The 26,245-nt window shown below is 46.5% G+C and overlaps 2 protein-coding genes across 3 annotated transcripts in view; one reads left to right on the top strand and one right to left on the bottom strand.

Moving 5' to 3' along the window:
- The window catches only part of EIF2S1 (eukaryotic translation initiation factor 2 subunit alpha), a 28,380-nt gene extending 24,896 nt beyond the window's left edge, over window positions 1-3,484 (top strand). For both annotated transcript variants that reach the window (XM_033187675.1, XM_033187676.1), the window contains exon 8: window positions 309-3,484. In XM_033187675.1, the coding sequence (XP_033043566.1) occupies window positions 309-434 (126 nt within the window). In that variant the 3' untranslated portion in view covers window positions 435-3,484. The remainder of the gene's footprint in view (window positions 1-308) is intronic.
- On the bottom strand, window positions 2,398-23,416 carry PLEK2 (pleckstrin 2). Its single transcript, XM_033187674.1, has 9 exons — window positions 23,269-23,416; window positions 17,567-17,731; window positions 12,499-12,680; window positions 10,223-10,314; window positions 9,735-9,922; window positions 9,399-9,500; window positions 7,745-7,828; window positions 5,190-5,268; window positions 2,398-4,421 (listed from the first exon to the last, which is right to left on the bottom strand). Exons 1-9 carry the CDS (start codon window positions 23,308-23,310, stop codon window positions 4,294-4,296), a joined length of 1,062 nt encoding a protein of 353 aa, XP_033043565.1. The 5' UTR covers window positions 23,311-23,416; the 3' UTR covers window positions 2,398-4,293.
- Window positions 23,417-26,245: the final 2,829 nt, after the last annotated feature.

The following is a 26,245-nucleotide window of genomic DNA, read 5'->3' as shown; positions in this document are numbered from 1 at the left end:
AAAAAAAAAAAGAAAGAAAGATGCAGCCACTGGGGTTATTTCATGTTTTCAGTTTTAGCTTATAAAATGACAGAAAATAATTTTCCATTTTAATACATACATCCTTTTTCTATACTATTCTCATAAGTTTCACCTATTATTTATGTAATGGAATTTATTAGTAATGTCACTCAAAAGTAAACAGATATTATAATAGAGTTGTTAGAAAAATGTTAAAGAGAGAAAACATTAGGCAGTAATAGTATTGAAATTAAATTTGTATAGTATTTACTACTTCAGTTTGAAATTATAATACTCTGCTTCCACAGCCCAAAGTGGTCACAGATACAGATGAGACTGAACTTGCGAGGCAGATGGAGAGGCTTGAAAGAGAAAATGCCGAAGTGGATGGAGATGATGATGCAGAAGAAATGGAAGCCAAAGCTGAAGATTAACTTTGTGGGAAACAGAGTCCAATTTAAGGAACACAGAGCAGCCCTTCCTGGCTATAAATCCTAGACTTGAAAGTTTTCCAGTATTGAAAACTTCAAAGCTGAATATTTTTTATTTCTAAGTATTTAAATGTTCTAACAGATTGGAACATGAAATGCCCTCCTAAATGTCAGCTGTTGTCACACAGTAGCTCCAACACTTTGAGCATTTTTAAGGGAGTGGCCTCATTTCACTAGAGACAAATCTTTAAGAATAGTTCTAAAATTGGGCTTGTGATTTCCATTTCTGATGTCTCCAGATTGGCACCCCTTTCTAGTTCAATGCCTCACGAGATTTACCAGGGGCATCCAAAGCAAACAATCCCAATCTTTCTATATAAAATGTATTCACACAAACATCAAATAAATTTCTGGGATATTTAACTATAGGCTTCTTCCTTCTTGTCACCAGTTAAAAGCATTTTGAATACTAAGACCCTAATTCTTTTATCTTTATTTTAGTCTTGATGTGGAACTGTAGGAGCAGGTGAATAAAGGATCTCTATAACAGATCCTTTCAAAAGAAGAGTTTAGAGAAAATAAATTTAACCACAGTGCAAGTTGACCCTTAGCGGGACAAAGCCTTAAAATGCAATGGAAGAATTAAATTGGTTCTGTGCCTTTTATCTATTCGAGATTGATGACAACTTGTGTGAGAGAATTTATCACACCACGTCCTTTTTGGTATAATAAGCTACTTGCCTTGAGTTTATAATTTAGGGTGGTAAAGTATGTTTTTAAAATTTAAAAAGCAGCTGCGTTTTTTAGTTGGAGTATCATCACCCAATTTTTGATTTTTATTCGTGATATCCACTAGGTGCCACCTAGAGCTCCAGTTCTTTATAACAAAACAGGGATCTGTTTGAACACTTACTGTTGTTGTTGTTGTTGTTGTTTGTTGTTTTTTTTTTAAACATGTTTCCATTTCTGCCTTCAAGAACTAATTTGTACATAATAAGTTTCATAGGTAACACATTTGAAGTTACAGCTACATTTAGTCAGGTGCAGAAAATCTTGAGTTGCTTTGGTCTGCTTGTCTTCATAAATTTATTCTATTACGATACTTGAGGTACCAGTTGTGTTTAATTTTATTCATTATCCCTAGATAGCTATTAAGATACTTAGATTAGACCTAACCCACCATAGTCAATGCAAGACTAGACTACTCAATATTAAAGGGTCTGGAAAATAGAGGAGTGTGTTGGGCAGATAGTTTGTACCATTTATGAAGGTTTGCTCCTTTGTTAAATTTAGCAGCCTGTACTAGCTTTTGAAATCCAAAAGTTTTAACTTCCAATGGCTGGTTTCTGAAAGAGTGCCATGATTGCTAGCCAGCATTCCACATTGGGAATATGTAGAAGAGAACCTGGATGTACTTAAGAGTGGCACATAATTTTCACTTCTGTCTGTTGAGGCATCAAAAAAACAAGTTTAGAAAGCTGGCAACATGAAGAATGCATTCAAAATATAACAGGTGCTCCTTTGTTGTTCACAGAGGAATTTTTTTGTTTTGAATTGTTTACTGAAATTTGTTTTACTTCAAAAGCCATAACTTGAAAAATACTGGTGGCATCAATGGTGATTTTTATCCCACATGGGCCTTTTGCTCAGTTCCATGACAATTTTGTAAATTGACCCTAGCCAGAGAATAGATCAGTATTTCACTGATACCATGAGGAAAAGAACAAACAAAACTTAAAACCTTGCTAACCTAAAAGCAGGGACAAGATAAATATGAGGACAAGTTATACACCCAGTTCTGAAAAACTTGAAGAACAGGCTTGGCAAAGAAGTAAGTTTATCCAAATCTTGACTTTCTGCCAGGCACAGTGGCTCATGCCTGTAACCCCGGCACTTAAGGGGCCAAGGCAGGAGGGTCACTTGAGGCCAGTGAGCTGTGATCACTCCAGTGCATTCCAGCCTGGGTGACAGGTCAAGACGCTGTCTCAAAAAAAAAAGCCAAAAATCTTGAATCTCCCATCAAAGCCTTTTCATTAAAAATACGATTTCATCTACTCCCCACTGTACCTTTCATTGATGAAAAGTGGCTATCAATTAATACAGCTGAAAATTAGTGATAGTTTGGGTCTCATTTATGCATAAATCAATTGAAAATGAGTAATTGCCAGGAGGAAATACGAATATTCAAACCAGTTTTTTTCTTTCTTTTTTTTTTTGGCAAATGGTGTTACATTGCCCAGGCAGGTCTCGAAATCCTGGGCTCAAGCTGTCCTCCTGCCTCTGCCTCTAGAGTATGAGCCACCATGCCCCACCCAAACCATTTTTCATATCAGTTATAGCAAAACAAGACAAGCCAGTTCTTAAGTGAATAATGTTCAAAGATAGATCCATAGAGACATGCTAAGCACTACATCATGGTAAGCAGAACAGTTATTACTCAGCTGCCATACTCCAGCCATTCTACTTTACACCAAGAACAAAATGGCAGGAGATTTCTTTAAAAATACAAATGCCAGTACCTTGCCGAGACTTGTTCACTGATTTGCCCCAACCCCAAGGTAATGGTCATCTACTTTGCAACCTATGGAGATCCTGATAGCTCCCATACAAAGTGAGGCACACGTGCCAATTTGGAGGCAGGAAGCCATCAAACTAAATGTAGTTTAATTCAGATAAACACCTATTGATATTCAAAAGGCAAAACAAAAAAACTAATTCAGGGGCATTAGACCTTGGTGAAATGCCAAATGGAAAATGGTGCTTTAAAAGGTAGTCTCTTACTATATAAGGAATAAGTGAAACATTAGCTTGGGATTTCTCATTATTCAGGTCAATGTTTTAGACACGATTAACAAGAGACAGTTCGAACTATTTAAGAGGACAAATTTTTTCTTAAGCACTTTGAAGTATCCACTCCCCTTAAATGTAAGTTATGTATTTTATCTGTTGATTAAGGGGAGGTCCAAGCATTTGTACTTGGCAAGAATGCTGGCAATAGCTTGTGCCAGATTACTGTATAAACTTGAAAGTAATAAAAATGTTCTTAAAAAGTATTGTATGATACAGACTTTTCACTACAGATTAACCTCCCAACCGGTGAAGTTTCTTGGTACCTATTTGTCTCAGCTTATGTTCATTTTAAAACCAAAATTTAATGTCTTGATATAAACCTTCCCCATTTACATCTTTTTCTGTCCTTCAGAGCACTCTTACTCTGCATCTCTAAATGCCCATTTTTCATAGAAAAGCTATGTATGTATTTTTCATATATGTGATTAAGTTCTCCGACAGAGTCCATGACTTCTGTAATGTATAATATTTATGCAGGCTTGTTTTCTAAAGCAAAACAATATTCTCTGTACAAAGTTTGGCCACCATCCCCACTTTAAGATGAAGTATGTCTTAATGACAGAGATACTTGAAATGTTGCTTGAAAACTATAAAACTTTGTATGGGATTCTAATAGCCAGAAACAAATGTCAGCTTTTACTAATTCCAAAGAAGTTAAGAGAGAACCGCATAAGAAGAGAGTTTTATTCAACATAATGGCATGGCCAGTGTAATTGTTCCAACAAAGGGAACCTACTTTGGTGCCCGAGGAAATGGCTGTTTGCGATGCTGGGGAAAAGTCAAGATGCTGATGCCTAATGGCTGTTCTAGCCTTTCCAGGTTTGTAACATGAAGATGAGGAAGGAAATGGCACCATTGCTGTTTGTAATCTGAGGAACTCTTCAGTGTTCACTCTCCAAAGCAGTACAAAACTTACAAAGAAGTCAAAAGTCTTAACACACTCCCATTCTCCAGGAATTCCTGTCTATGTCATCTGGTAGGAGGGAGGAATCCTGGTTCCCTCAGGTCCTTGTCATGTTAGCTTTTTGATAGCTTCAATCCACTCAGCTCGCTCAGCCTTGCTGCTGGCCTGAATGTAATAGTGTGTGTCATCCTTAGTAATCACTTTGAAGAGGTTTCCCTGGACATTCCCTTTAACCCCTAGGCAGAAAAAAGGGAGGGGGGAAATCAGTGATTGAATAGCCATGTCTGCTTTCACCTTGAACCAGCAGAAAGTCAACTGAGACATGGACAAAAACATACAATGACATATTTATTAAATAAAAGGTATACAGTTAGAGAATCCTATCAGATGAAGTCCCCTTCTCCTCCCATTCCCTGTCCCCCACCAGTGCCCTAAGGCCTGTCAATGGTTATGTCTGGATATTCCTGGAAGCCCTCTTGCCTGCTCCTATGCTCAAGATGGTAGCATGCTATAGATCTACCTTTTCATTTACACCAAAGAATCCAGTATGTTTATGTTAAAAGCAAGCACAGAATTTGGAGTTTGATCTCAAATTGTTTAACTTATTGGAACCCCAGTTTCCACAGCCATAAGATGGGAATAATATCTTCTTAAATATGGCTGGCTATTGTGAAATTCCTGTTACGGTATATATTAAGGTATGTTGTTAACCCTAAAGCATTGTGTAAGCCTCAGCTATTATTTTTAGGTGGAAGCTTACAGGCCATCAGCACAGAAACTGAGGGGAAAGATTAATAATATAAGGATTACTTAGTTGCATTCTTAAAACGCCAAGAACATACCCTTTGTTCAATTCTGAAATTCGCTTCAAAACTCACACCACTCTGTCTCATTGAGAAAGCCTTGCTCAGCTTCCAAAGCAGTCGTTTCATTAGTGGGACATTACTGAGGTGCAGGAGGGAGGCCCCTGAGATCTTCAGGCCAGGGCTGAAGTTGCACCTTACCAGTGGGAACGCCATTATCCTCCAGAGCAGACACGAGTGAACCACGAAGAGAAAACCCACCCACTGGCCTGTTCTCTTCCTGCAGAGGAAAGGAGACCCAGTTAGGAATTTGTGAATGCACAAAAGGGAAGAGTTGCACTCCCCTTACAACTCAGGCCAGCTAAAGAAGTCAGTGCAAAATCATTTGTAATAGAAGATGAAGCTGAACTTGGACATCACATGGCCAAAGCTGTATGCATCAGTAAGGAAGCTTGGGCCTCTTTCTTTTTTTTTTTTTTTTTTTTTTTTTTTTTTTTAGTAGAGACGGGGTTTCACCGTGTTAACCAGGATGGTTTCGATCTCCTGACCTCGTGATCCGCCCGTCTCGGCCTCCCAAAGTGCTGGGATTACAGGCCTCTTTCACAGCAGGCAGCAGAAGTGCCCACCAATGTTGTAGTTACCAAGTCTCGCAGACTTGCAAATTTGCTTTTTGTTCCTGGAGATGTCTCAAACAGAGCCTCTGATCCAACATGCTACCCAGAAAAACATTCACTGGCTTCCTTAACCCTTGTGTGCCTCTTACAAAGCAATCAGAAATACATATTTATAGTAATCATTTCTTTTTTTTTTCTTTTTTGAGACAGAGTCTCACTCTGTCTTCCAGGCTGGAGTGCAGTGGCACAGTCTCGGCTCACTGCAATGTCCGCCTCCCAGGTTCAAGTGATTCTCCTGCCTCAGCCTCCCGAGGAATCGGGATTACAAGCACACGCCACCACACCTGGCTAATTTTGTATTTTTAGTAGAGGCAGGGGTTCATCATGTTGGCCAGGCTGGTCTCGAACTCCTGACCTCAAGTGATCTGCCCTCCTCAGCCTCCCAAAGTGCTGGGATTGCAGACATGAGCCACTGCACCCAACCATAGTAATCATCTCTGCAAAGTTGATAGATTCCTGCACATAGGACATCGTTACACAAGTCTAGCATGTGCCTAGCATGAAACTTCGTGTGATACAAAACTGTGATTGGTGGTGTCCCTGGATGATTTAGGGCAATTTTACACACCACGTGCCTCGGGCCCCAGGAGCCCTTCAATTAATCAATAATCAAATTCATACTGCATGTTGGGCCCAGCAAGAGGTAGGGCAAAAAATAAAATGGTTAAATAAAATACTGGAAATATTTGTACTACTAAATGCTAATGGGAGGAAAGTTCAGAGAAGGAAGGGATCTGCCCCAGCCTGGAGGGTTCAAGGGCAGTCTCAAGGAGGACAGGAGACTTGAATTGGGCCTGGATAGGAGAGTAGGTCCCCCGGCAGGAGAGGGGCATTCAGCCCAAACAGGAGGAGGAGTGGGAGTAAAGTGGGGAACAAATTAATCACAGAATGCCTTTGAGATGGTTCCTTATCTTGTACCTGCAGCCCAGAAACTTGGCAATTCTTTTATTTCCTTTGCACACTTGCTTTGAGTAATCTCTTCTGCACTGTTTCCATCTATGTACATATGTGAGCATTTGTGCATGTGTACATATATATGTATATACGTATATTTACATGTATATGTACTTATAGATAGGTGTGTACAGGCACATATGTATGTACATTTTCTGTTTCCTATTTTAAAAGCCGAGACAGCAGACTCATCAGGGGCACAAAGAAAGTAGGTTAGGCTAGACCATGGTGAGAGTTAAATACAAAACTAAAGTGTTTTTTCATTTGTTTATTTCTTCCTTGCTTCAAACAGGATTTGAGGTAGGCAGGAAGGAAGGAGTTTGAACTCCATCCTGTAGCCAGGCCACCATGACCCACAGAAAGGTCAACTGGAGCTTTTTGGAGGCTCCTCCTGCCACATCCCTCCCTGGCCCTGGGCCTTCCTGTGGCCTGGCTGGGTCCAGGCAGGGGTTCCTGACTGAAGCTCAGTAAGGAAGGAACTGCCCACTCTTCACTATTTCAACAAAAACTAATGAAAGTCATACATCGCCCAAGACAAGGCTGAACTGCTAACTAAAGGGCCCTTTTTGTTTGCTTTTGACTGGAATTAGATCCACTCAGCATGTGGTAATACCTAGTATCAGAAACAGAAAAATGTTTTTTTTTAATTTGCCATCAAAGTTTTTTAAAAAGCAAATTAGTAAATTATGGCTTAAATATTATATGGTGACAGAAACTTTTCAAAACATAGGTGGGGAAAAGTGGAGGGACGCAGAATTAATGGGGTCTCTGAATGGGAAGTGTGGAGAGGCTGGGAAGTGCCAGTAGGAGTCTCTGTCAGCCTACCTCATCCTCCCTACTCACAAAGCAGGCTTTGGGGAAGACCAAAAGATGCTTTTCCTCTGAAAATGATAAAGATGGCCTCCCATGGGAAAGTGGGGGATTAGGCATAGAAGAAACCGCTCAAGAAGCAGGCACCTATGTGATGACGGGGCAGAGCAGCTTGGACTGTGGAAGGAAAGGCAAGGTGCAGCAGAAGCAGGTGCCAGGGGAAGACAGGATGTCCAGCCAGCTGCCCGCTGTGCCAGGAGAGGAGTGTCTGGGGGCATCACAACACAGGACCAGCACGGAGCCAGCATGCACACTCACTTTGGAAGGGTCGTAGTAATGCAGGAAAGCTGGATCCTTCCTCAGAACAAAGCGGCGCACCTTCCAGTTTTTCCTCTTGTGCCCCTGAGGCAAAGAAATGGTTCAAAGTTCATTGGTGGTAGTTGCACGTCCCTCTCTCCTGCATCTATGCATGTAATGGCAAACCCACAACAAGCCAGCCTGCTCCAATGGGACTACATTCTAAAACCAGTCCGCAGGAAACCTAAGGATAGCAATGACATGTCACAGACCTCCCTGCCAACACCCCCACTCAATGACACTGTAGCAAAAACGCCATCACCTTAAGTCAGCAAAGCCAAAGAGAGTCCGTGCAGAAGGAAAAGGGACACGCACCACTCAGGGCATAAAGGAGGACAAGGAGGCAGGAGGTGTCAGCTGGGCTGGGAGCACACAGGTAAACTTGAACCCAAGGGCACTAGCTAAGGGCCACGTCAGTCCAAAAACAAACTTTCGGCTGCATGTATATTTGTCAGTCTACATATGTGCCCACATGTGCAGTAAAACCACTTTCACATTGCGCTTTAGGAAAAAAGCAAGAAATGATCAATTATATGATAAAACCGAAATGTATAAGAAGCTGACGTGCATGTGTGTGTGTGTGCGTGTGTGCGTGTGTGACTTTCTTTGGCCTCACTGACTGGGAGGGCTAAGGTTAGATCACAAACCTTAGCCCTCCTAGTCAGGAACACCCTCAGAGTCCCTCCCACATCCTCCTCAAGCTCCCCTAGGGGCCTCTTTTCCTCCCCTTGGGAAGGACTCCTATCAGGCCCAGCAGAAGCAGGGCCTTGGCGCAGACCGGCAGCGGTGGGGATGATAAGAATCTAAGAGCAGATGAGGATCCTGACATGCAAGAAGCAGGTGACAGCAATAGCACATGCTCCGAGTAATGATGGGAGTGGCACCAAGCCATGTACGTGCCCTCTGTGCGGACACACACATTCGCATGGTATACAACATGTGCACAAACACGAAGTCTGTGCAAAATGTCTGCTTCACTTCCTGTGCCAAGGACAGGTGATTTTGTTCACAGAATACCCTTTTTGTTAGGCACAGGTAGGAATGCCACAGGACACGGCTTGCCTCTGGTTCAACACAGCTGCTCTCCCAAACACGATTTAGGAGTAGTGGCCATGGCCAGGCTTTGAACACTGAGCCTTACCATGGAGAATCTGATCTTCAACCTACTGACATGGTAGGAAAAATTGTTTTTAGCTCAGAAAGTGTATCAAGGGGGTGTGCAGAATCTCTCAAGGGAAGGCAGAGACCCCAGGATGCCCCAAGGAACAGAAGGCCAGCAAATGCAAAACCTCAAGCCAGTCAGCAACGCCTCCAAGACAAATATGTGAAGCTGGGCAATTCTGTAGAAGTTGTTTTTTGATATTTTGATAATTATGTGTGTATAGTACAGTTTTCCTGAACAGCCCTTGTGTCTGGCACACGTGTGTGTGTGAGCGTGAGCATGTGCCTGTTCTTTGACTTGCTTCTGGGGGCTGGCTGGGCTCCTGCTTTCATAGATTCTGCTATAATTGGTGCCCTCCAGCAGCCTCAGCCCTTCCTTTCCTCTGTGCTCACTGCTGCCTCCCCTAAGCTTGAGAACTGTCCATCTCTCTTCCCTGCTCCAAAGCAGCCATACCTGCTTGGCCAGGTAGCCTTGTTTCACCACCGTGCCACTTAACTCCACAGTGCTCAGGTTCATTTCTTCCTTGGGGCTTATCTTCTTTTTGTAGCTCTCAGCCTAGGGGGAAAGAGGGAACAAGGACTCTGCTATAGAAAACACCCAGGCCCAAGCTATGGCGGCTGTCAGAGGGGAAAGGAAATTCTTCAGGACAGAAACCTCATTCTGCATCAGGATGAAGTCATCCCCCAAGCCCAAGGTCTCCTCCCGTGACTGTGGACCCCAGGCCCCCACTCTGTTGTGTCTTCCTTAACCTTTGCCCTGGTGGCAAGAAGAACCCACTCCCCAACTTACGAAAGTATACAGGGCTGTGGAGTCATCCAGGAACTGCTCAGCCAGATCCCCAGAGCGAATGGCTCCCATGCTTCGGACACCCACCGGCCTGAGGAAGTTCTCCTCCATGAGCATGGAGGCCAGGGTCACCGCCTCCAGACGGCTGGCCACAAAGTTGTTGGAGATGAGCCAGTCCACCAGGGAGGAGCCTGGCCAAGGGCAGCACCAGTCAGGCAACAGGTAACGGACCAGCGTCCTTGGGGTGTGTGGCCAATGACCTTGCTGACCTTAGCCCTCTGGGCAGCCTCAGGGCTCTACCCAAGAGCAGACTGAAGGCCATACCTGCTGCACAGAGCCGTGGCTGCACACCCACACGTGGCCATCTCAGGCCAGCATGTTGCCCAGCAGGAAGCTCTGACCTCAATACAGGGTGGTCAAGCACACAGTTGAGCCCTGCACCACCATGTCCCAGGGTGACCGCCCAGCCTGGCCCTGGGGAACAGGCTCACCGAGGAAGGTCTTTTTGTAGGTGCTTCCCTGCTCCATGTTAGGGCTTGAACGGATTCCGGTGCTGCTATCATGCATTTTGTCCACAATGCGACTACATAGAAGGGAAGGCAAAGGAGAGGGAACCCTCGTCACACTGGTAGGTACAAGGGAGGGTCCTGAGTCACTGCTAAGGGTATAAAGCAAGTGGCAAATGGTGTGACACACATCACAAAAAAAGGGGGTGTAGGAAAGCAGCCTTTTGCATGGCAAGAGTGATGCCATCTTGAAGTGAAGCCACCATGATGATTTTTTTTGTTGTTGTTTTTTGTTTGTTTGTTTTTTGAGACAGAGTCTCGCTCTGTCACCCAGTCTGGAGTGCAGTGGCATGATCTCGGCTCACTGTGACCTCTGCCTCCCAGGTTTAAGTGATTTTCCTGCCTCAGCCTCTGGAGCAACTGGGATTACAGGCATGTGCCACCACGCCCGGCTAATTTTTGTAGTTTTAGTAGAGACAGGGTTTCACCATGTTGACTGGGCTGATCTCGAACTCCTGACCTTAAGTGATCCGCCCGCGTCGGCCTCCCAAAGTGCTGGGATTACAGATGTGAGCCACTGTGCCTGGCCTGATGATGGATGTTTGACTCCCGCATACCATGGTGTTCCCATAGTGCAACTCACCCCTCATAAAGATGTTTATCTAACCTCCCCAGCGGTCACAGGTTTCACAAGAAAGTCTGAGGCACGACTAGCTGCACATTTTCCCAAAAAAGCTTGCTATAGAAAGGATATTTTCTGGAGGACAAGTGTGGTGATTCACTGTCTCTTGGCCAGCAGAGACATCACTTCTGTTTGTAAGTCCCTATTAAATGCCTTGTGAGAAACTGGATTTGTCAGCCCCTTTCTTCCGCCTCTCAGCTCCCTTGTTCTTTGCAGGTAGGCCTGTTTCTACCTCCTCACCACAGAAGGGGGTGTTCAGTTATGCATCAAAATTTGAGAGGCAGGATTTTCAGACATTTCTTTTCTTCTTGCTTATCTAAATGTTCTAATATTTCCATGCCAGACACATACTGCTTTTGTAGTAAAACCAAAGCACTGTGACTTTTAACTTACAAACAAGAGTGTATGCTGGGCACAGTGGCTCACACCTATCATCCCAGTGTTTTGGGATACTGAGGTGGGAGGATCACTTGAGCCCAGGTGGTCAAGGCTGCAGTGAGCTATGATTGAGCTACCACACTCCAGCCTGGGCAACAGAGTGAGACCCTGTCCCAATAAAATAAAAACAAAAAAGCCCCAAGAGTGCACAGTAGCCCACATGATTCTCTGTGATCCTCCTGCATTAAGTCCAAACCCCCTCAGCTACTTTTTGAACTATCTTTGAACCCACCTGCCTACCCACCCTTATCTACAGCTGATCCTCCCTGCACCCACCAGTGTTCAGCAGCTCCCTAGACCCATAGGAAGTGTACAGTCAAGGTTTCAGTGCCTGGTGAGCCCAGGAATGGACTCATACATCTTTGATGGGTGTAACAGTTCTGTTGCCTGGGAGGTTGGTGGAGATTTACTGTGGTTTGAATGTTTATCCCAAAAATCATGTTGAAAATCCCCAATGTGGCAATATTGACAGGTAATGCCTTTAACAGGTGATTGGGTCATGGCGACTCTGCCCTTGTGAATGGATTAATCCATTCATGGATTAACGGGTTAAATGAGTTAATGAATTACCATGGGAATGGGACTGGTGGCTTTATAAGAGGAACAGAGACTGCAGCAAGCATTTTAGCATGTTCAGCCCCCTCACTATGTGATGCCCTGCACTACCTCAGGACTCTGCAGAGAGCTCCCACCAGCAAGAAGGCCCTCACCAGAAGCAGCCCCTCAACCTTGGACTTCCCAGGCTCTATAATGATAAGAAATAAATCCCTCCTTATGAGTTACCCAATTTCAGGTATTCTGTTATAAGTAACAGAAAACAGACTAAGACAAGATTTTTGGGGAGCTGTGACAGAGCCCTGAGCACCCTGGCTGAAATGGAATGGGGGTCTTGTGTCATGGAGGTGTGCGGAGGTGGCAGGAGCCACAAGAGATCCCATAGAAATGGGGCAGGTAGGTAGGGCCACTCCCAAGCAGAGAAAATCATATACACAGGACAGGAACAGCTGAAGGCCCTGAAGCACTGTGGTAGCACCAGCCAGGCTGTGAAGCAAGCACAGAGCTCCCCCAAGGGGCAGGGTGCCCTGCCCACCAAACACAGGCAGGAAAGGCTGCCACAGAGCCCGGCAAGCGGGGCACTCACTGCAGGCTGATGTGCGGGGGCAGCTTGAAGGAGTTTCTCAGGCTGTGCAGCTGCTGGACCTTCCCCGGCTGCCCTGCGTGAATAGCCCCGGTTATCTCAAAGGCCCAGGCATCCCGCTCCTCTCGAGAACAGGCCTCCAGGAAGTACTCTGTGGATGTTTGAGTCTTCAGCTTAATGAGGAGCTGTGGGAAGAGACAGCCAGTCAGGCCAGCACGCAGGCAGAGCAAGAGGACGCCAGGCAGTAAAAATTACGGGACCCCGGGAGAATCTAGGTGACAGTGACTGCCAAATGCCCCGAGCCCTCAGCCACACTGCAGGTGGTCTTTAAAGATTCACTTGGACACCTCCAGTGACAGGAAGCTCACGGCCTCACACGGCAGCCTTTCCCTTGTGGACAAGGCACTTAGTGTGGGGCCTGCTTCCTGGACATGCTAGTTGTGTTCTCTCTTCTAGAACCACACAGATGAAGAGTCACCTCCTATGACAGCCCCTACACTGAAGAGGGAAATGTCCAGGCTTCAAAGTCAGACCCATCTGAACACAAACCCCAGCTCTGCCACTTGGCTGTGGACTCCCAGGAACATTAGGAAATGACAGGATATTAATGCCTACCTCGAACGGACTGTTAGTCATGCTCCCTTCCATCCTCTTTCCTTGTGTCTAAGCATCAAGTCTTTCATTTCTCATAGGATATAGTTTCAGCTCCTTCCCATCCAGGTCACTTTGTTGTTTTTTTTGTTTTGTTTTGTTTTTTTGTTTTTTTCTTGAGATGGAGTCTTGCTCTGTTGCCCAGGCTGGAGTGCAATAGTGCGATCTCAGTTCACTGCAACCTCCGGCTCCCAGGTTCAAGCAATTCTCCCACCTCAGCCTAGGCAGCAGCTGGGATTACAGGCGCCCACCACCGTGCCTGGCTAATTGTTGTCTTTTTAGTAGAGACGAGGTTTCACCATGTTGGCCAGGCTGGTCTCAAACTACTGACCTCAGGTGATCTGCCCACCTCAGCCTCTCAAAGTGCTGGGATTACAGGCCTGAGCCACCGCGCCTGAAGCCATCCAGGTCACTTTGTGCTATGTGTTCTACACTTGGTCAACATTCTCATAAATACAGTGCATGGAATGGAACACATAGCGGCAGGAGAAGTCTGAGCCCGCTGGCTGTGGGCAGCTGCAGGGCACTGTAGACTCACTCAGTGCTGTCAGAAGAGAATCTTTTTCATGTAGGCCACTTCTCTATCTTTTAAGTGCACATTTATGGGATTTTTTTGGATCAATTGTGGGATTGATAGGAGACTATCAATCGGGTGGTAGGTGGACCCATCTCTTCTGTTGGAAAACAGAAGCATTTTCATTCTGAATCTGTTTTCCAAAGGATTCTCTCCCAACTTACTTTGCTTACAAACTTAGTCAATGTCCCTCATCCAAACTAAATGGTGAATAAGATATGGCTGGGCTGGGCGCAGTGACTAACGCCTGTAATCCCAACACTTTGGAAGGCTGAGGCGAGCGGATCACGAGGTCAGGAGTTCAAGACCAGCCTGGCCAATGTGGTGAAACCCCGCCTCTACTAAAAATACAAAAATTAGTCCGGTGTGGTCGTGGGCATCTGTAGTCCCAGCTACTCAGGAGGCTGAGGCAGAAGAATCACTTGAACCCGGCAGGCGGAGGTTGCAGTGAGCCAAGATCGTGCCCCTGCACTCTAACCTGGGTGACGGAGAGAGACTCTGTTTCAAAAAAAAAAAAAAAAGACATGACTGGTTCATGGTCCTAAAGAACACCACGGGCCGGGCTCAGTGGCTCACGCCTATAATCCCCAACACTTTGGGAGGCAGAGGTGGGTGGATCACTTGAGGTCGGGACCAGCCTGGCCAACATGGTGAAACCCCAACTCTACTAAAAATACAAGTAGCTGGGCGTGGTGCAAAATTGTGCCCCTGAACTCCAGCCTGGGTGACAGAGTGAGACTCCATCTAAATAAAAACACACACACCCACCACGGAGCTGCGCCTTCAGTAGTAGTAGCTTGACAGTGAGCTCATCACCACTGTGGAAGAACAGAGTTTAGCCAGCTTCCTGAACCCCTGTTGTCAGCCTGCAGTTCACCATTTCAATGAACAGAATTTTAGGACACACTATAAAATTCCACGTAAAATTCTGACACTTTTTTTACACGTTCTCTAATTTTAAAAAGTATGTGTGTATATATTTCATGATTTGTTCTTAGGGAATCTATTGGCTCCTCTTGATCTAGCCCAAGTACTCATGAACCAGGCAGGTGACAATTCGAGAATTTTATGTAGAAATTTTTTTTTTTTTTGAGTTAGGGTCTTGCTCTGCCTCCCAGGCTAGAGTGAAGTGACGCGGTCATAGCTCACTGCAGCCTTGAGTTCCTGGGCTCAAGCAATCCACTTGCCTCAGGCTCCCAAAGTGTTAAGATAACAGGCGTGAGCCACTGCAACCAGCTGTGTCTGGTCTTAAGATGCTAAAAGGAAGAGGATGCAGAGCCCATCTTTTCCCAGGCTCAGCATCCTCCAGTGGTCCTACAGCTACCCCAGCAGAAAACTACCCCTGCCTGACTTCCCACTTTTAATCAGTGACACCTCCAAGCTTGCAATGGAAATAATGGAATGACATTTCATTTGTGCAGCCTCCTAGGCTGAAATGATACTCGATGCCTCCTTTTCCCTTGTCCTCAACAGCCAGTCAGCCACCAAGTCCTGTTGGCATTCCTTTCATAATGACTTCTCCTGTTAATGCCTAGATTATTTTAATAGCTCCTTTTGCTTTTTATTTGAGACAAATATGAAATTACAGAAGAGTACAGAGGGAAATATAACAAATGCCAGTAAACCCACCACCCAGAATTAACCATCATTAATATTTTCTTATACTTAGAAGATTCCTTAATTGATCTCATTTGTCTTCAGTCTTTTTCTCTCCTGAACACGGCAAGCGTAGGAGAGTCAAAGAAAAACATGATAATGTTTTATTATCATTATTTAGAAAGAAAATGGTGAGGTTACTTTTTATGGACCTAGAAATCTTATTAGTAACTGAACTAAAACTAGTTCCTTCTTTTATTCTTTCTACACATTTTTTTTTTTCAGAGACAGAGTTTCACTCTGTCATCCAGGCTACAGTGCAGTGGCACAATCATAGCTCACTGTAGTCTTGGACTTCTGGGTTCAAGTGATCCTCCTGCCTCAGCCTCCAAAGTTGCTGGGACTACCAACACCTGCCAACATGCCCATCTAATTTTTTTTTAAGAGATGGGGTCTCACTATGTTGTCCAGGCAGGTCTTGAACTCCTGGGCTCAAGCTATCTTTCCATCTTGGCTTCCTGAAATGCTGGCATTACAAGCATGAGCCACTGTGCCAGGCCTACATTTTTGTTTTTCTGAGATGTAGTTTCACTGTGTTGCCCATGCTGGTCTCAAACTCCTGGGCTTGAGTGATTCTCCCACCTCAGCCTCCTGAGCAGCTAGAATTACAGCCTTCATTTTAGTCTTTCCAAGAGAGTTTTCTTTTTTCTGTTTTTTTTTTTTCTTTGAGACAGGGTCTCGCTCTGTCACCCAGGCTGGAGTGTAATGGCATGATCTCAGCTCACTGCGACCACCACCTCCTGGGTTGGAGCAATTCTCCTGCCTCAGCCTCCTGAGTAGCTGGGACTACAGGTGCCCGCCACCACACCCAGCTAATTTTTGTATTTTTAGTAGAGACAGTGTTTCACCATGTTGGCCAGGCTGGTCTTGAACTCCTGACCTCAGGTGATCTGCCAGCCTCGGCCTCCTAAAGTGCTGGAATTATAGGCGTGAGCCATTGCGCCTGGCCTCTAAGAGAGTTTTCATCAGACCATGCTCTCACTCAAAATCTTCAATGGCTCTCCATTACCTCCATCTGGTCCTAACCAAACTCCTATCACTCCTTTAGTGAACATTCCCCTTTGACCACACTGGAGGCCCTTCTCCCCAGAAGCCACACCCACCTCTCTCCATGCATACTCTTCTTTCTTTTACTCGAGACATTCTACCTGTCCAGAATGACCGCCTCTCTCCTTGTTCCATCTTTGCCCACATCTCTATTCCTGAAGCTTTGCCTGACCCAGCCTGAAATATCTTTTTCCTCTTCAGGGATGAAGGGTTCTCTGCAGCTCCTGATAGCTGTGGCATCATTGGAATGCCAAATGTTTTTCAATTAACCACTTGCTTTCCCAATAAAATGAGCAACTCTATGAAGAAACAATCTTACCATTTTCTTCCTTGATTCCTCCACGCCTTGCAAATTTCTTGGCACATAATGGGCCCTTGATAAATAATTTATTGGGAGTTTTTTTTGTTTTGTTTTGTTTTTTTGAGGAGTCTCGTTCTGTTGTCCAGGCTGGAGTGCAGTGGCGTGATCTCAGCTCACTGCAAACTCCGCCTCCCAGGGTCAAGTGATTCTCCTGTCTCAGCCTCCCAAGTAGCTGGGATTACAGGCCACTGCAACCACGCTCAGCTAATTTTTGTATTTTTAGTAGAGATGGGGTTTCACCATGTTGGCCAGGCTGGTCTCAAACTCCTCACCTCAAGCAATCTGCCCATCTTGGCCTCCCAAAGTGTTGGGATTACAGGCGGGAGCCACCACACCCAGCCTAGACTTTTTTAATGGTAGGGTTGAAGCCACCCCTTACTTCTGGGACACAGACCCTTCAGGGAATGAAAGCCATCATAGTGAATGAAGCCATCATAGTGAACCCCAAGATAGCAGTAATTACTCACATTTGTGTGGTGCCTGCCTCCCAGCCCACACAGTGCTCTAATACACCATAACCTTCATAGTCCTCACCACAACCATGTGAGACAATCAGGGGTAATTATTTAATCCCATTTTATAGATGAGGAACGAAGGCTCAGAGAGGGTTAGCTACTTGTCCAAGCTCACATACCTGGTAGGTGGCGGAGCCAGGATTTGAATCCAAGTTTTTTAATTCTCACTCTGAGCTCTTCCTCCTACCCAGACCACTTTCCCAAAGAGGCCAGAGGTGGGAAGGTTGTGGAACAGAGAGGAGTTGGACAGCAGGGGCTGTCACTTACCGGTCGGTTTTCATACTCCAGGCAGGGGCAGGTGATGGTGCAGCCATCCAAGAAGATCCGGCCCTTGGGAGGGGTCACTCTCCGACCTCCCTCAAGCTTGTAGTACACCAGCGTGTTCTGCCGAAGGATGAACCATCGCGCCTTCCAGTTGTGGACAATGTGGCCCTATGGACAGACAAGAAAGCCCTGAGGTGAGGTAGCCAAGGGGAGGGGATGGTGTTCAGGGAGGGGTGTCCCGTGGCACAGGTAACCAGACTGTGCCGTGGAAGTGACTCTCCAAGGAAGACAGCAGGATTTGTGTCTGGATCTCTTTTGAGTATGTAGCAAAGACCTTTGGCACTGACCTTCTAATTCCTATTTGGCCATTTTTCTGGTTGTAAACCTTGAAAGAAACTACAAAGTAAAAAGAAAAGAAAAATCACTCACCTGTAATCCTACTGCTAGGAGACAGCCATTGCTAACATACTGTATTTCCTTCCAGTCTTTTTTCCTTTTAGTTTTTGCCTTCTGGTTTTTTTTAAAAATTAAGATTATTTTAAATATAGTTTTATTTTCTAGTTTTTTTGTTTTGTTTTGTTTTTATTCTTGTTTTATAGACAAGGTCTCAAAAGAGACAGGCTGGAGTACAGTGGCATGACCTCAGCTTACTGCAGCCTCCCCTTCCTGGACTCAAGTGATCTTCCCACCTCAGCTTCCCAGGTGGCTGGGACTATAGGCGTGTGCCACCACATCCGGCTAATTTTTACATTTTTTTGTAGAGACGAGGTCTCACTATATTCCCCAGGCTGGTCTTGAAGAACTCCTGGGCTTCTGTGATCCTCTCACCTTGGCCTCCCAAAGTGCTAGGATTAGAGGCATGAGCCACCATGCCTGGTCCCTGTTTTGTTTCGCCTTGCTGAGCATCTTCTGACACCATTACATTTCTGTAAAACGTATTTTTAATGACGATTATGTGGATACATAGTTTGCATGCCAACTTCTATTGTTTGTAACTGAGGTTGTTCCATTTTTTCACTATTCTGTAATGAATATCCTTGCACGTAAATTTTGACCTGCATCTGTTTTTTTCTTTGGATATATTCCTAGAAAGAATATTACTAGTGAAATGATGTGGGCAATATGAGGCCACATAGTCTCCCAGTGCTAAGGACTCTGACAGTCTTACCTAGCCAGGTGTGGCAGGTATAAAGAGAAGGGTAGTTTAGGTGGTTCTCAGGTGGGTGGTAGAGCCAATGGACAGAATAGTCAGGTGAATATGGAGAGCCTATTTGTAGAACAGACCTGTGGATAGGGAAATGTCTTCTGAGGGATCAGAAAAGAATGAGTTTAGTACGCAGTCACGAAAGCACCTTCCTGGGATATTTCCAAAGCCCAGCTTAGGGCTAGGTTCTAACCAACAGAGGTGCTTTACCTGAATCAAAGTCCACTGCCCCAACTCACTCATGTCCTTGCCTAGCACGGATTCATATCAAAGGCCCTTTTAGTTCTCAGTCTCTGGTGCTATGATTCTATTCCACACTCAGCACGTACTAAGAGCTGTTAGAGAGTCAAAAGTTGTAGAAGGAATCGTCTGCATCGAAGTTATTTGTGCATATAACTGAGCTTTGTGAGCACTGACTTGAACCCAAACAGAATTTACTGTGACAACTAAATAAGACTTTTTTTTTTTTTTTTTTTGAGACGGAGTCTTGCTCTGTCGCCCGGGCTGGAGTGCAGTGGCCGGATCTCAGCTCACTGCAAGCTCCGCCTCCCGGGTTTTACGCCATTCTCCTGGCTCAGCCTCCCGAGTAGCTGGGACTACAGACGCCCGCCACCTCGCCCGGCTAGTTTTTTGTATTTTTTTAGTAGAGACGGGGTTTCACCGTGTTAGCCAGGATGGTCTCGATCTCCTGACCTTGTGATCCACCCGTCTCGGCCTCCCAAAGTGCTGGGATTACAGGCTTGAGCCACCGCGCCCGGCCTATAAATAAATAAAATAAAATAAAATAAAATAAAATAAAATAAAATAAAATAAAATAAAAACAAAGATGGGATGGTACTTGCTATGGGTTGAATTGTATTTCCCCAAAAAAGATATGTTGAAGTCCTAACCTCTGGACCTGTAAGTGTTATGTTATTTGGAAATAGGGTCTTTGCAGATGTAATCAAGTTAAAATGAACTCACCCTAGACTAGAATGGGCACTAATCCAATATGACTGGTATCCTTACAGGAAGAGGAAAATTTGGATGCTAAGAGACACATAGGGAGAGGATGGTCACGTGATAACAGAGACAGTGGTTGCAGTGAAGTATTTAGAAGCCAGGGAATGCCAAGAGTTGCCTGCAAACACCAGAAGCTAGAAGAGCAAGGAAGGATCCTTCTCCACAAGTTTCAGAGGCAGCATGGCCCTGGCAACACCTTGATTTTGCACTTCTAGCCTCCACTACTCCTTCTGGTCTTTTTCTTCTATGCATATTTTTTCTTTACTCATACATTTTATCACTTTACTCTTCAGATTTTAACACTATAAACATGTTCAACATCTGCATAACCATAATTTAATTAGTCATTTGGGCACAGACAGGTAGCTTTCAGTTTTTTCATCACATAAGTGACTCTTTGTCGGCTGGGCGCCTATAATCCCAGCACTTAGAGAGGCCAAGGTGGGAGGATTGCTTGAGCCCAGGAGTTCAAGACCAGCCTGGGCAACATGGTGAGACGCTGTTTCTATAAAAAAAAAAAAAAAAAAGTGAAAAAAAAAGCAAAAAACAAAACATTACTGGGTGTGGTAACACGTACCTGTAGTCCCAGCTACTAGGGAGGCTGAGGCGGGAGGATTGCTTGAGCCTGGGAGGTCGAGGCTGCAGTGAGCCCTGCTGATGCCACTGTACTCCAGGTTGGGAAACAAAGTGAGACCCTGTCTAAACAAAATAAATAAATAACAGCAGGGTGTGGTGACTCACACATCTAATCTCAGCACTCTAGGAGGCCGAGGCTGGAGGATCACTTGAGCCAGGAGTTTGAGACCAACCTGGGGAATAGAGTGAGACCTCATCTCTACAAAAATACAAAATAAAATAAAAATAACTCTTTGTTACAAAGCTTTTACAGAGCTTTACAACAAAGGATAGAGCCCTACACATAAAATTTCTAGGCCAGAGCATGTTCACATTGCAATGTTATTCACAATATGAGCCCGGCAGGAACGTCTGGCAGTGCTTCTGCCTCTTCTCCCAGGAAAAGCACTGCTGCTCAAGGCTCATCCCCCACTTCCTTTCTCCGACTCCCCTGAGAGCCAGGCCCAATGAGCTCCCTGCATTTTGCCTGGAACTCTGCTTCTTTCTTGTCTGGGCGGGATTAAGAGCCAACTCTATCGTGTCCCTGCCTGTCTCTGGCTTCACCTTCACCGGTGATGACTGCTTTGCACTCTGGCTTCCAGCTCAGGCCCTGCTCCACCTCTGAGCTCTTAACTCTCCTAAGACTATGGAATCCCCCTGCCACAGCCTGCAACTTCTCCAGTGGACATAGGGACTGCTATTGCCATCTAAGAGGAAAGGGGATATGGGGGATTGAAAAAGTTGGAATTGCTCAGCAAGCTGGGACCACAACAGGGGTTCTGGGGCCACATCCTTCACCCTGCAGGGAGGGGTGTGGCTTCTGCTTGCCTCAGGGTCAGGTTCCATCCCAGTCCTTGGGTTTGGCTGGAATGAGCTCTAAGTATTTCAGCCAAGCCCCATCTTTTCCAAGGGCTTATGGGGACCAGACCTGTTGACTCTCCTCATTTTCTGCACCCTGGATTCCCTAACCAGGCCATTCAGAAGAGAACTCCCATCCTTCTCCTGGCAATATCCTGGGAGCTCTGTGGCTCTGCCCTTAGCCCTCCTCTGGCTCTCGGCGTGGTGAAGGTGGTAGGGAATGATGGACGGTAAATCCCAGGAACAGAAGGAGGCCCCCAAAACTCCCAAAGCTCTGTCAGAAGGATCTGTCTCCATGTTAACTCCCTCCACAGGCCTTACCAGGGCCCAGCCATCAACGGTGCCAACCAAAAGTCCCATGCCCAGCTCTCACTCTCCCTCCCACCTCCCAAGCTGCAGTTAAATGGGAGATTAGGACGATGGAAGCTCCCCAGGTGTAGTCTCTCTGAGGTGCAGCCACCTCCACATGCTGCGAGAAACTGGCCTATCAGTTCAGCCACAGTGGCAAGTGGGCGTGGAGCTTTGTACTGTGCTATCCAGTCTGACCCTTGATCTGGCATCAGCTTCTACCCTCCTTGCTTACTGTTTCCAGCAAACAGCCACGGCTCTCCTGTATCAAATAACGTGCAACATCATGTGGACACATTTTGTGGGGAAAATGAAAGCGATCTGAGACTTTAGGACTGATCCAGCCACGCCGGGAGGCAATGAAAAGAAGGGCCCCTCATCCCTCTTCATTCCCCTCCCAAAGCTGAAAACTCAATAGAAGAACCAGAAAGCTCAGCCCTGGATTTATATGTCTCTTTGCTATGCCATCACGGCAGTATAAATGGTTAGTGTTAACGTTCAAATTATGCTCTGTGTGGTGGCTCACGCTGTTATCCCAGCACTTTGGGAGACTAAGGTGGGCAGATGACTTAAACCCGGGAGTGCAAGACCTGCCTGGGAAACACAGCGAAACCCTGTCTCTACAAAAAAATGCAAAAATTAGCTGGGCATAGTAGTGGACTCCTGTAGTCCCACCTACTCAGGAAGCTGAGGTGAGAGGATCACCTGAGCCTGGGAAGTCGAGGCTGTGGTGAGCCAGGATTGTGCCACTGCACTCCGGGCTGGGTGACCCCGTCCCAAAAAAAAAAAAAAAAGGTCAAATTAGGAAAAAATTTTGAAATAACTAACTTCCTTTTGCAACTGCTCTTTTGTTCATCTTCTACCTTAATCCCAGGCACCGAGTTTTCTGTTTGTACTCTTGCTTGCCCTGGGGGTGGTAGGGAAGGACTGAGGAGGGAAGGTCAGAACATGCAGTTCCAGTCCCAGCTATTACTGGCTCTGAAGCTCTGGGCAAGCTACTTCATCTTTCTGATCCTGTTTCCCCATCTGCAATAGAGTGATGTCAATACCCACCATGTATGGCACTCGGGAGGCAGGAAAAGGTTTGGGTCAACCTGAGTGGGTCTGATCCCGATTCTGGCTCCACCACCCACTGCCTCCACCACCCTGAGCAAGTTCCCTAACTCCTCTGGGCTTCGTTTTTCCCCTTGATGAAAGGGGGGCAGTTAGGTACCATTGACCCCTTAGGGCTGCTGAGACGATGACATGAGACAATGTTCAGGGCTGGCCAACAGTAAGTGCTTAAAACACATAGTAGCATTCCTCCTTCTTAACAGGCTGTAAATTATAGAGCACGCCTATGTTATCTTAGTAAATTTTATTTAAATATCATGCCATTCATAATATTTTAACAAGTTTTAATTAAGACACACGCTTCGGTACTCCTGCCCGGGCTTCATACTGCGCTAACCAAGTGGAATTCTCCTCCTGGCCTGTGCGCGCAGCCGCTGCTCACCCTGCGTCCCCTCGGACATGCAGCTCTGCCCATCAGGGCCACAGGCAGCCCGGTCCCACCATGGGGGTTGGGGATGGGGACCAAAATATGCCCGTTCCGGGGCGCGCGTCTGGCCCCTCTCTAGGGAGCCGCGTAGGCGGGGCCCCACCTGGCCAATGTCCCGAGGCTCGTACGCGCACTCACCCTCTTGACCAGGAAGCCCTCCTTGAGCACGCCGTCCTCCATGTCGCCGCCTGCACGCCAGGGCCACCCCAGGTGCGCCGTCCCCGCGCTTCGCGCTCCTCGGCACCCGCGCGGCCCGCGCAGTCAGCGCCCACAGCGCCCAGGAAGCAGCTCCGACGCGGTTGGGCGACGCCTCCCTGGCCCGTGTCCAGAGCCTGAGGCCCCGGGGCAGGAAGTCAGACCAGGTCGGGATTTCTGACGTGACGTTTCCACCCAAACGTGCTCCAGGGTCGGTGGTTGGTCCTCCAGGTACAGAGCGGCCAGCCCCGCCCCATCCAGGTGCGCCCCGTGCCCCTCACTGTTCCAGTCTCTCTGCTCAGCGTCCTTCGCCAGGTGCTTCCCGGGCACTTAGCACATTGCCCTCAAGGAACGCTTATCGAATTGAACATGACCGAAAGGACTCCAGGATTTGGAGCCATTCCTGTGCTCATTGGAAATAGGAGATGAGGCAGTGGGTGAGCCGAAACTGGTTTGGGGACTTTATCCTGACCTCTGATCGGGGCAGAGAAGACCTCTCGGTAACAGGAAGGTCACAGTTTTAAGGAGGCAGGCACAGTCTACAGGGCCCCCTGTCCCCAAGATATACCCCGCTCCCTCAAAAAAGATGAAGCCAAAAATTCCATCATTAAGGACAAAATTTAAGGGGCCGCCAAGGAGTCCAGTAATCTAGATAAATTATATATACAGAGAAATGATTGTTTTTTTGTTTTTTTGTTTGTTTTTAGAGACAGGGTCTTTCTCTGTCATGCAGGCTGGAGTGCAGTGGTGTGATCATAGCTCACTGCAGCCTTAATCTCTGGGCTTAATCTCTGGGCTCCCGCCTCAGCTCCCCAAGTAGCTAGGACTACAAGAGTGCACCACCAAGCCTGGCTGGTTTATTTTTATTTTTTGTAGAGATGGGGTGTTGCTATGTTGCCCAGGCTGGTCTTAACTCCTGGCCTCAAGCAATCCTCCTGTCTGGGCTTCCCAAAGTGCTGGGATTACAGGCAAGAGCCACCATGTAAGACCTAGAAAAAATAATATTTTAATGCACTTTTTTTTTTTTTTTTGAGATGGAGTCTCACTCTGTCGCCCAGGGTGGAGTGCAGTGGCCGGATCTCAGCTCACTGCAAGCTCCGCCTCCCGGGTTTACGCCATTCTCCTGCCTCAGCCTCCCGAGTAGCTGAGACTACAGGCGCCTGCCACCTCGCCCAGCTAGTTTTTTGTATTTTTTAGTAGAGACGGGGTTTCACCGTATTAGCCAGGATGGTCTCGATCTCCTGACCTCGTGATCCGCCCGTCTCGGCTTCCCAAAGTGCTGGGATTACAGGTTTGAGCCACCGTGCCCAGCCTTTAATGCATTTTTTAAAAATCAAAATTAATGTCAGAAAATCCACGATGAACAAAATGCTAACATTTTAAATAGGATCAACAACAATGTTCTATCAGGTCATATTGGAGCCTGGAACAAAAGGAAACATCAGTACAGTAGTACTGATTCTGTCCAGCAATCCTTGGAACACAGTCACACTTTTGTTTTTTACATTTATTGGTAATTATAGAGACAGGGTCTCACTGTATTGCCCAGGCTGGTCTCGAACTCCTGGGCTCAAGCAGTCCTCCTGCCTCAGCCTCCCAAAGTGCTGGGACTGTGGGCGTGAGTCATGGGGCCAGCCCACATTATTCATGCTCCAGTTTGAAGGGCCCTGTCAGGACTCTTCAGCAGCCATGGGAAAGGCCCTCAGATGCCTGTAAGGGAAGAGAAGGCGTAGAGAGGAAGGTGAACCAGCTTGTGGAAGGTGGGGGCTGCCTTTCAGAACCAGACTGAAGTCGCTCCCAGGCCAGTCCCTGCCCTGGAGCTCTGGACACAGTGCTGCTTTTACGTGTCTGTAGTAGACATAGTACTTACCCACAACCCCACTCCCACCTGCAAGCCCCAAGGAAAGCTCGCAGGGTCTGGGTCACTGCATGCCAGCCCAACAGCCCACTCTAGCCTTCTGCACTGACTGGCCTTCAGACTTCCCAGGAAGACCCAAAGCAGTGGGGCTTCCATTCTGATTCAGAATGAGCATCGGCTTGTCACCTTCTGAAGCCAGGCCTGTAGTAGTAGGTGCTAAGTTTTATCTAATGCACAACCCCATGAGGTGTTTATTATGTCATTTTCCAGTCAAGGAAACTGAAGCTCCAAGCAGTTAAGTAACTTGCCCAAGGTTACACAGCTCCAGGGCACTGCAAATACTCTTGTCTCTTAGGAATTGTCCCAGCTCTGAAACCTAGCTGGGCTGAAAGCCAGGACTTGACAGGTTGAGCTGGAAAGTTCTCATCCTCTTCGACTCTAACTGTGGTCTGTCCATCTCCTTCCTCAAAGAGGCTGTCTTGGCCCCACCCAAACACAATCTTCTGAGGCTTAGAAGAGGTGGCATTTTCTTTGGCAGGAGGGGTTCTTGAATGAATTCACAGAAATGGGAATGGGAGAAAGATGGATACCCTCTCCTAGCAGGGCCCCTGCTAGGAAGAAGTTAAGGCACACCTAGAACCTGCTTCCTGTCCTAGGAAACCCCAGGTCCAGCCCACCCTATCTGAATCACTGGATTTGGGGTATGAGTCATACCCATTCCTTCCCCAGGCTGTGGTGGCTGAGCCACCAGCCCACCAGGGAACCATGATGACATAAGCCCAACTTACCCATAGGGAAGAGGATGGAGACAGAAGGAAGCAGACAGCAGTAAACAGCTGGGGGAGGGGGCAGGGACGAGAAAGAAGCTTTCAGAGAGACACCCCTCCTCTCCCTCTTAGGCCTGGAGGCTGATGTGGAAGGGTCCCTGGCCCTCTCAGCTCCTCCCCTTTTTGTCCCGAAGAGGAAGAGACAGATAACGCCTAGGGTGCTGAGTTGTAGAAAACTATTAAGTCTGTGTTTGGGTATAGGTGACTCACAACCTGATATGAGATTCTATCATTA

This window comes from Trachypithecus francoisi, unplaced genomic scaffold (assembly GCF_009764315.1).
Source record: "Trachypithecus francoisi isolate TF-2019V2 unplaced genomic scaffold, Tfra_2.0 Lachesis_group3, whole genome shotgun sequence".
Lineage (NCBI taxonomy): Eukaryota > Metazoa > Chordata > Mammalia > Primates > Cercopithecidae > Trachypithecus > Trachypithecus francoisi.
This window is presented reverse-complemented; position numbering and strand designations above follow the sequence as displayed.

Excerpts from the sequence above, each read along its gene's own strand:
- PLEK2 (XM_033187674.1), bottom strand. The coding sequence starts at position 23,310 with ATGGAGGACGGCGTGCTCAAGGAGGGCTTCCTGGTCAAGAGG. Across the intron at positions 17,732-23,268 it reads AGGGCTTCCTGGTCAAGAGG|GGCCACATTGTCCACAACTG; the intron begins GTGAGTGCGCGT and ends GTCTGTCCATAG. Across the intron at positions 4,422-5,189 it reads GGATAATGGCGTTCCCACTG|GGGTTAAAGGGAATGTCCAG; the intron begins GTAAGGTGCAAC and ends TTTTCTGCCTAG.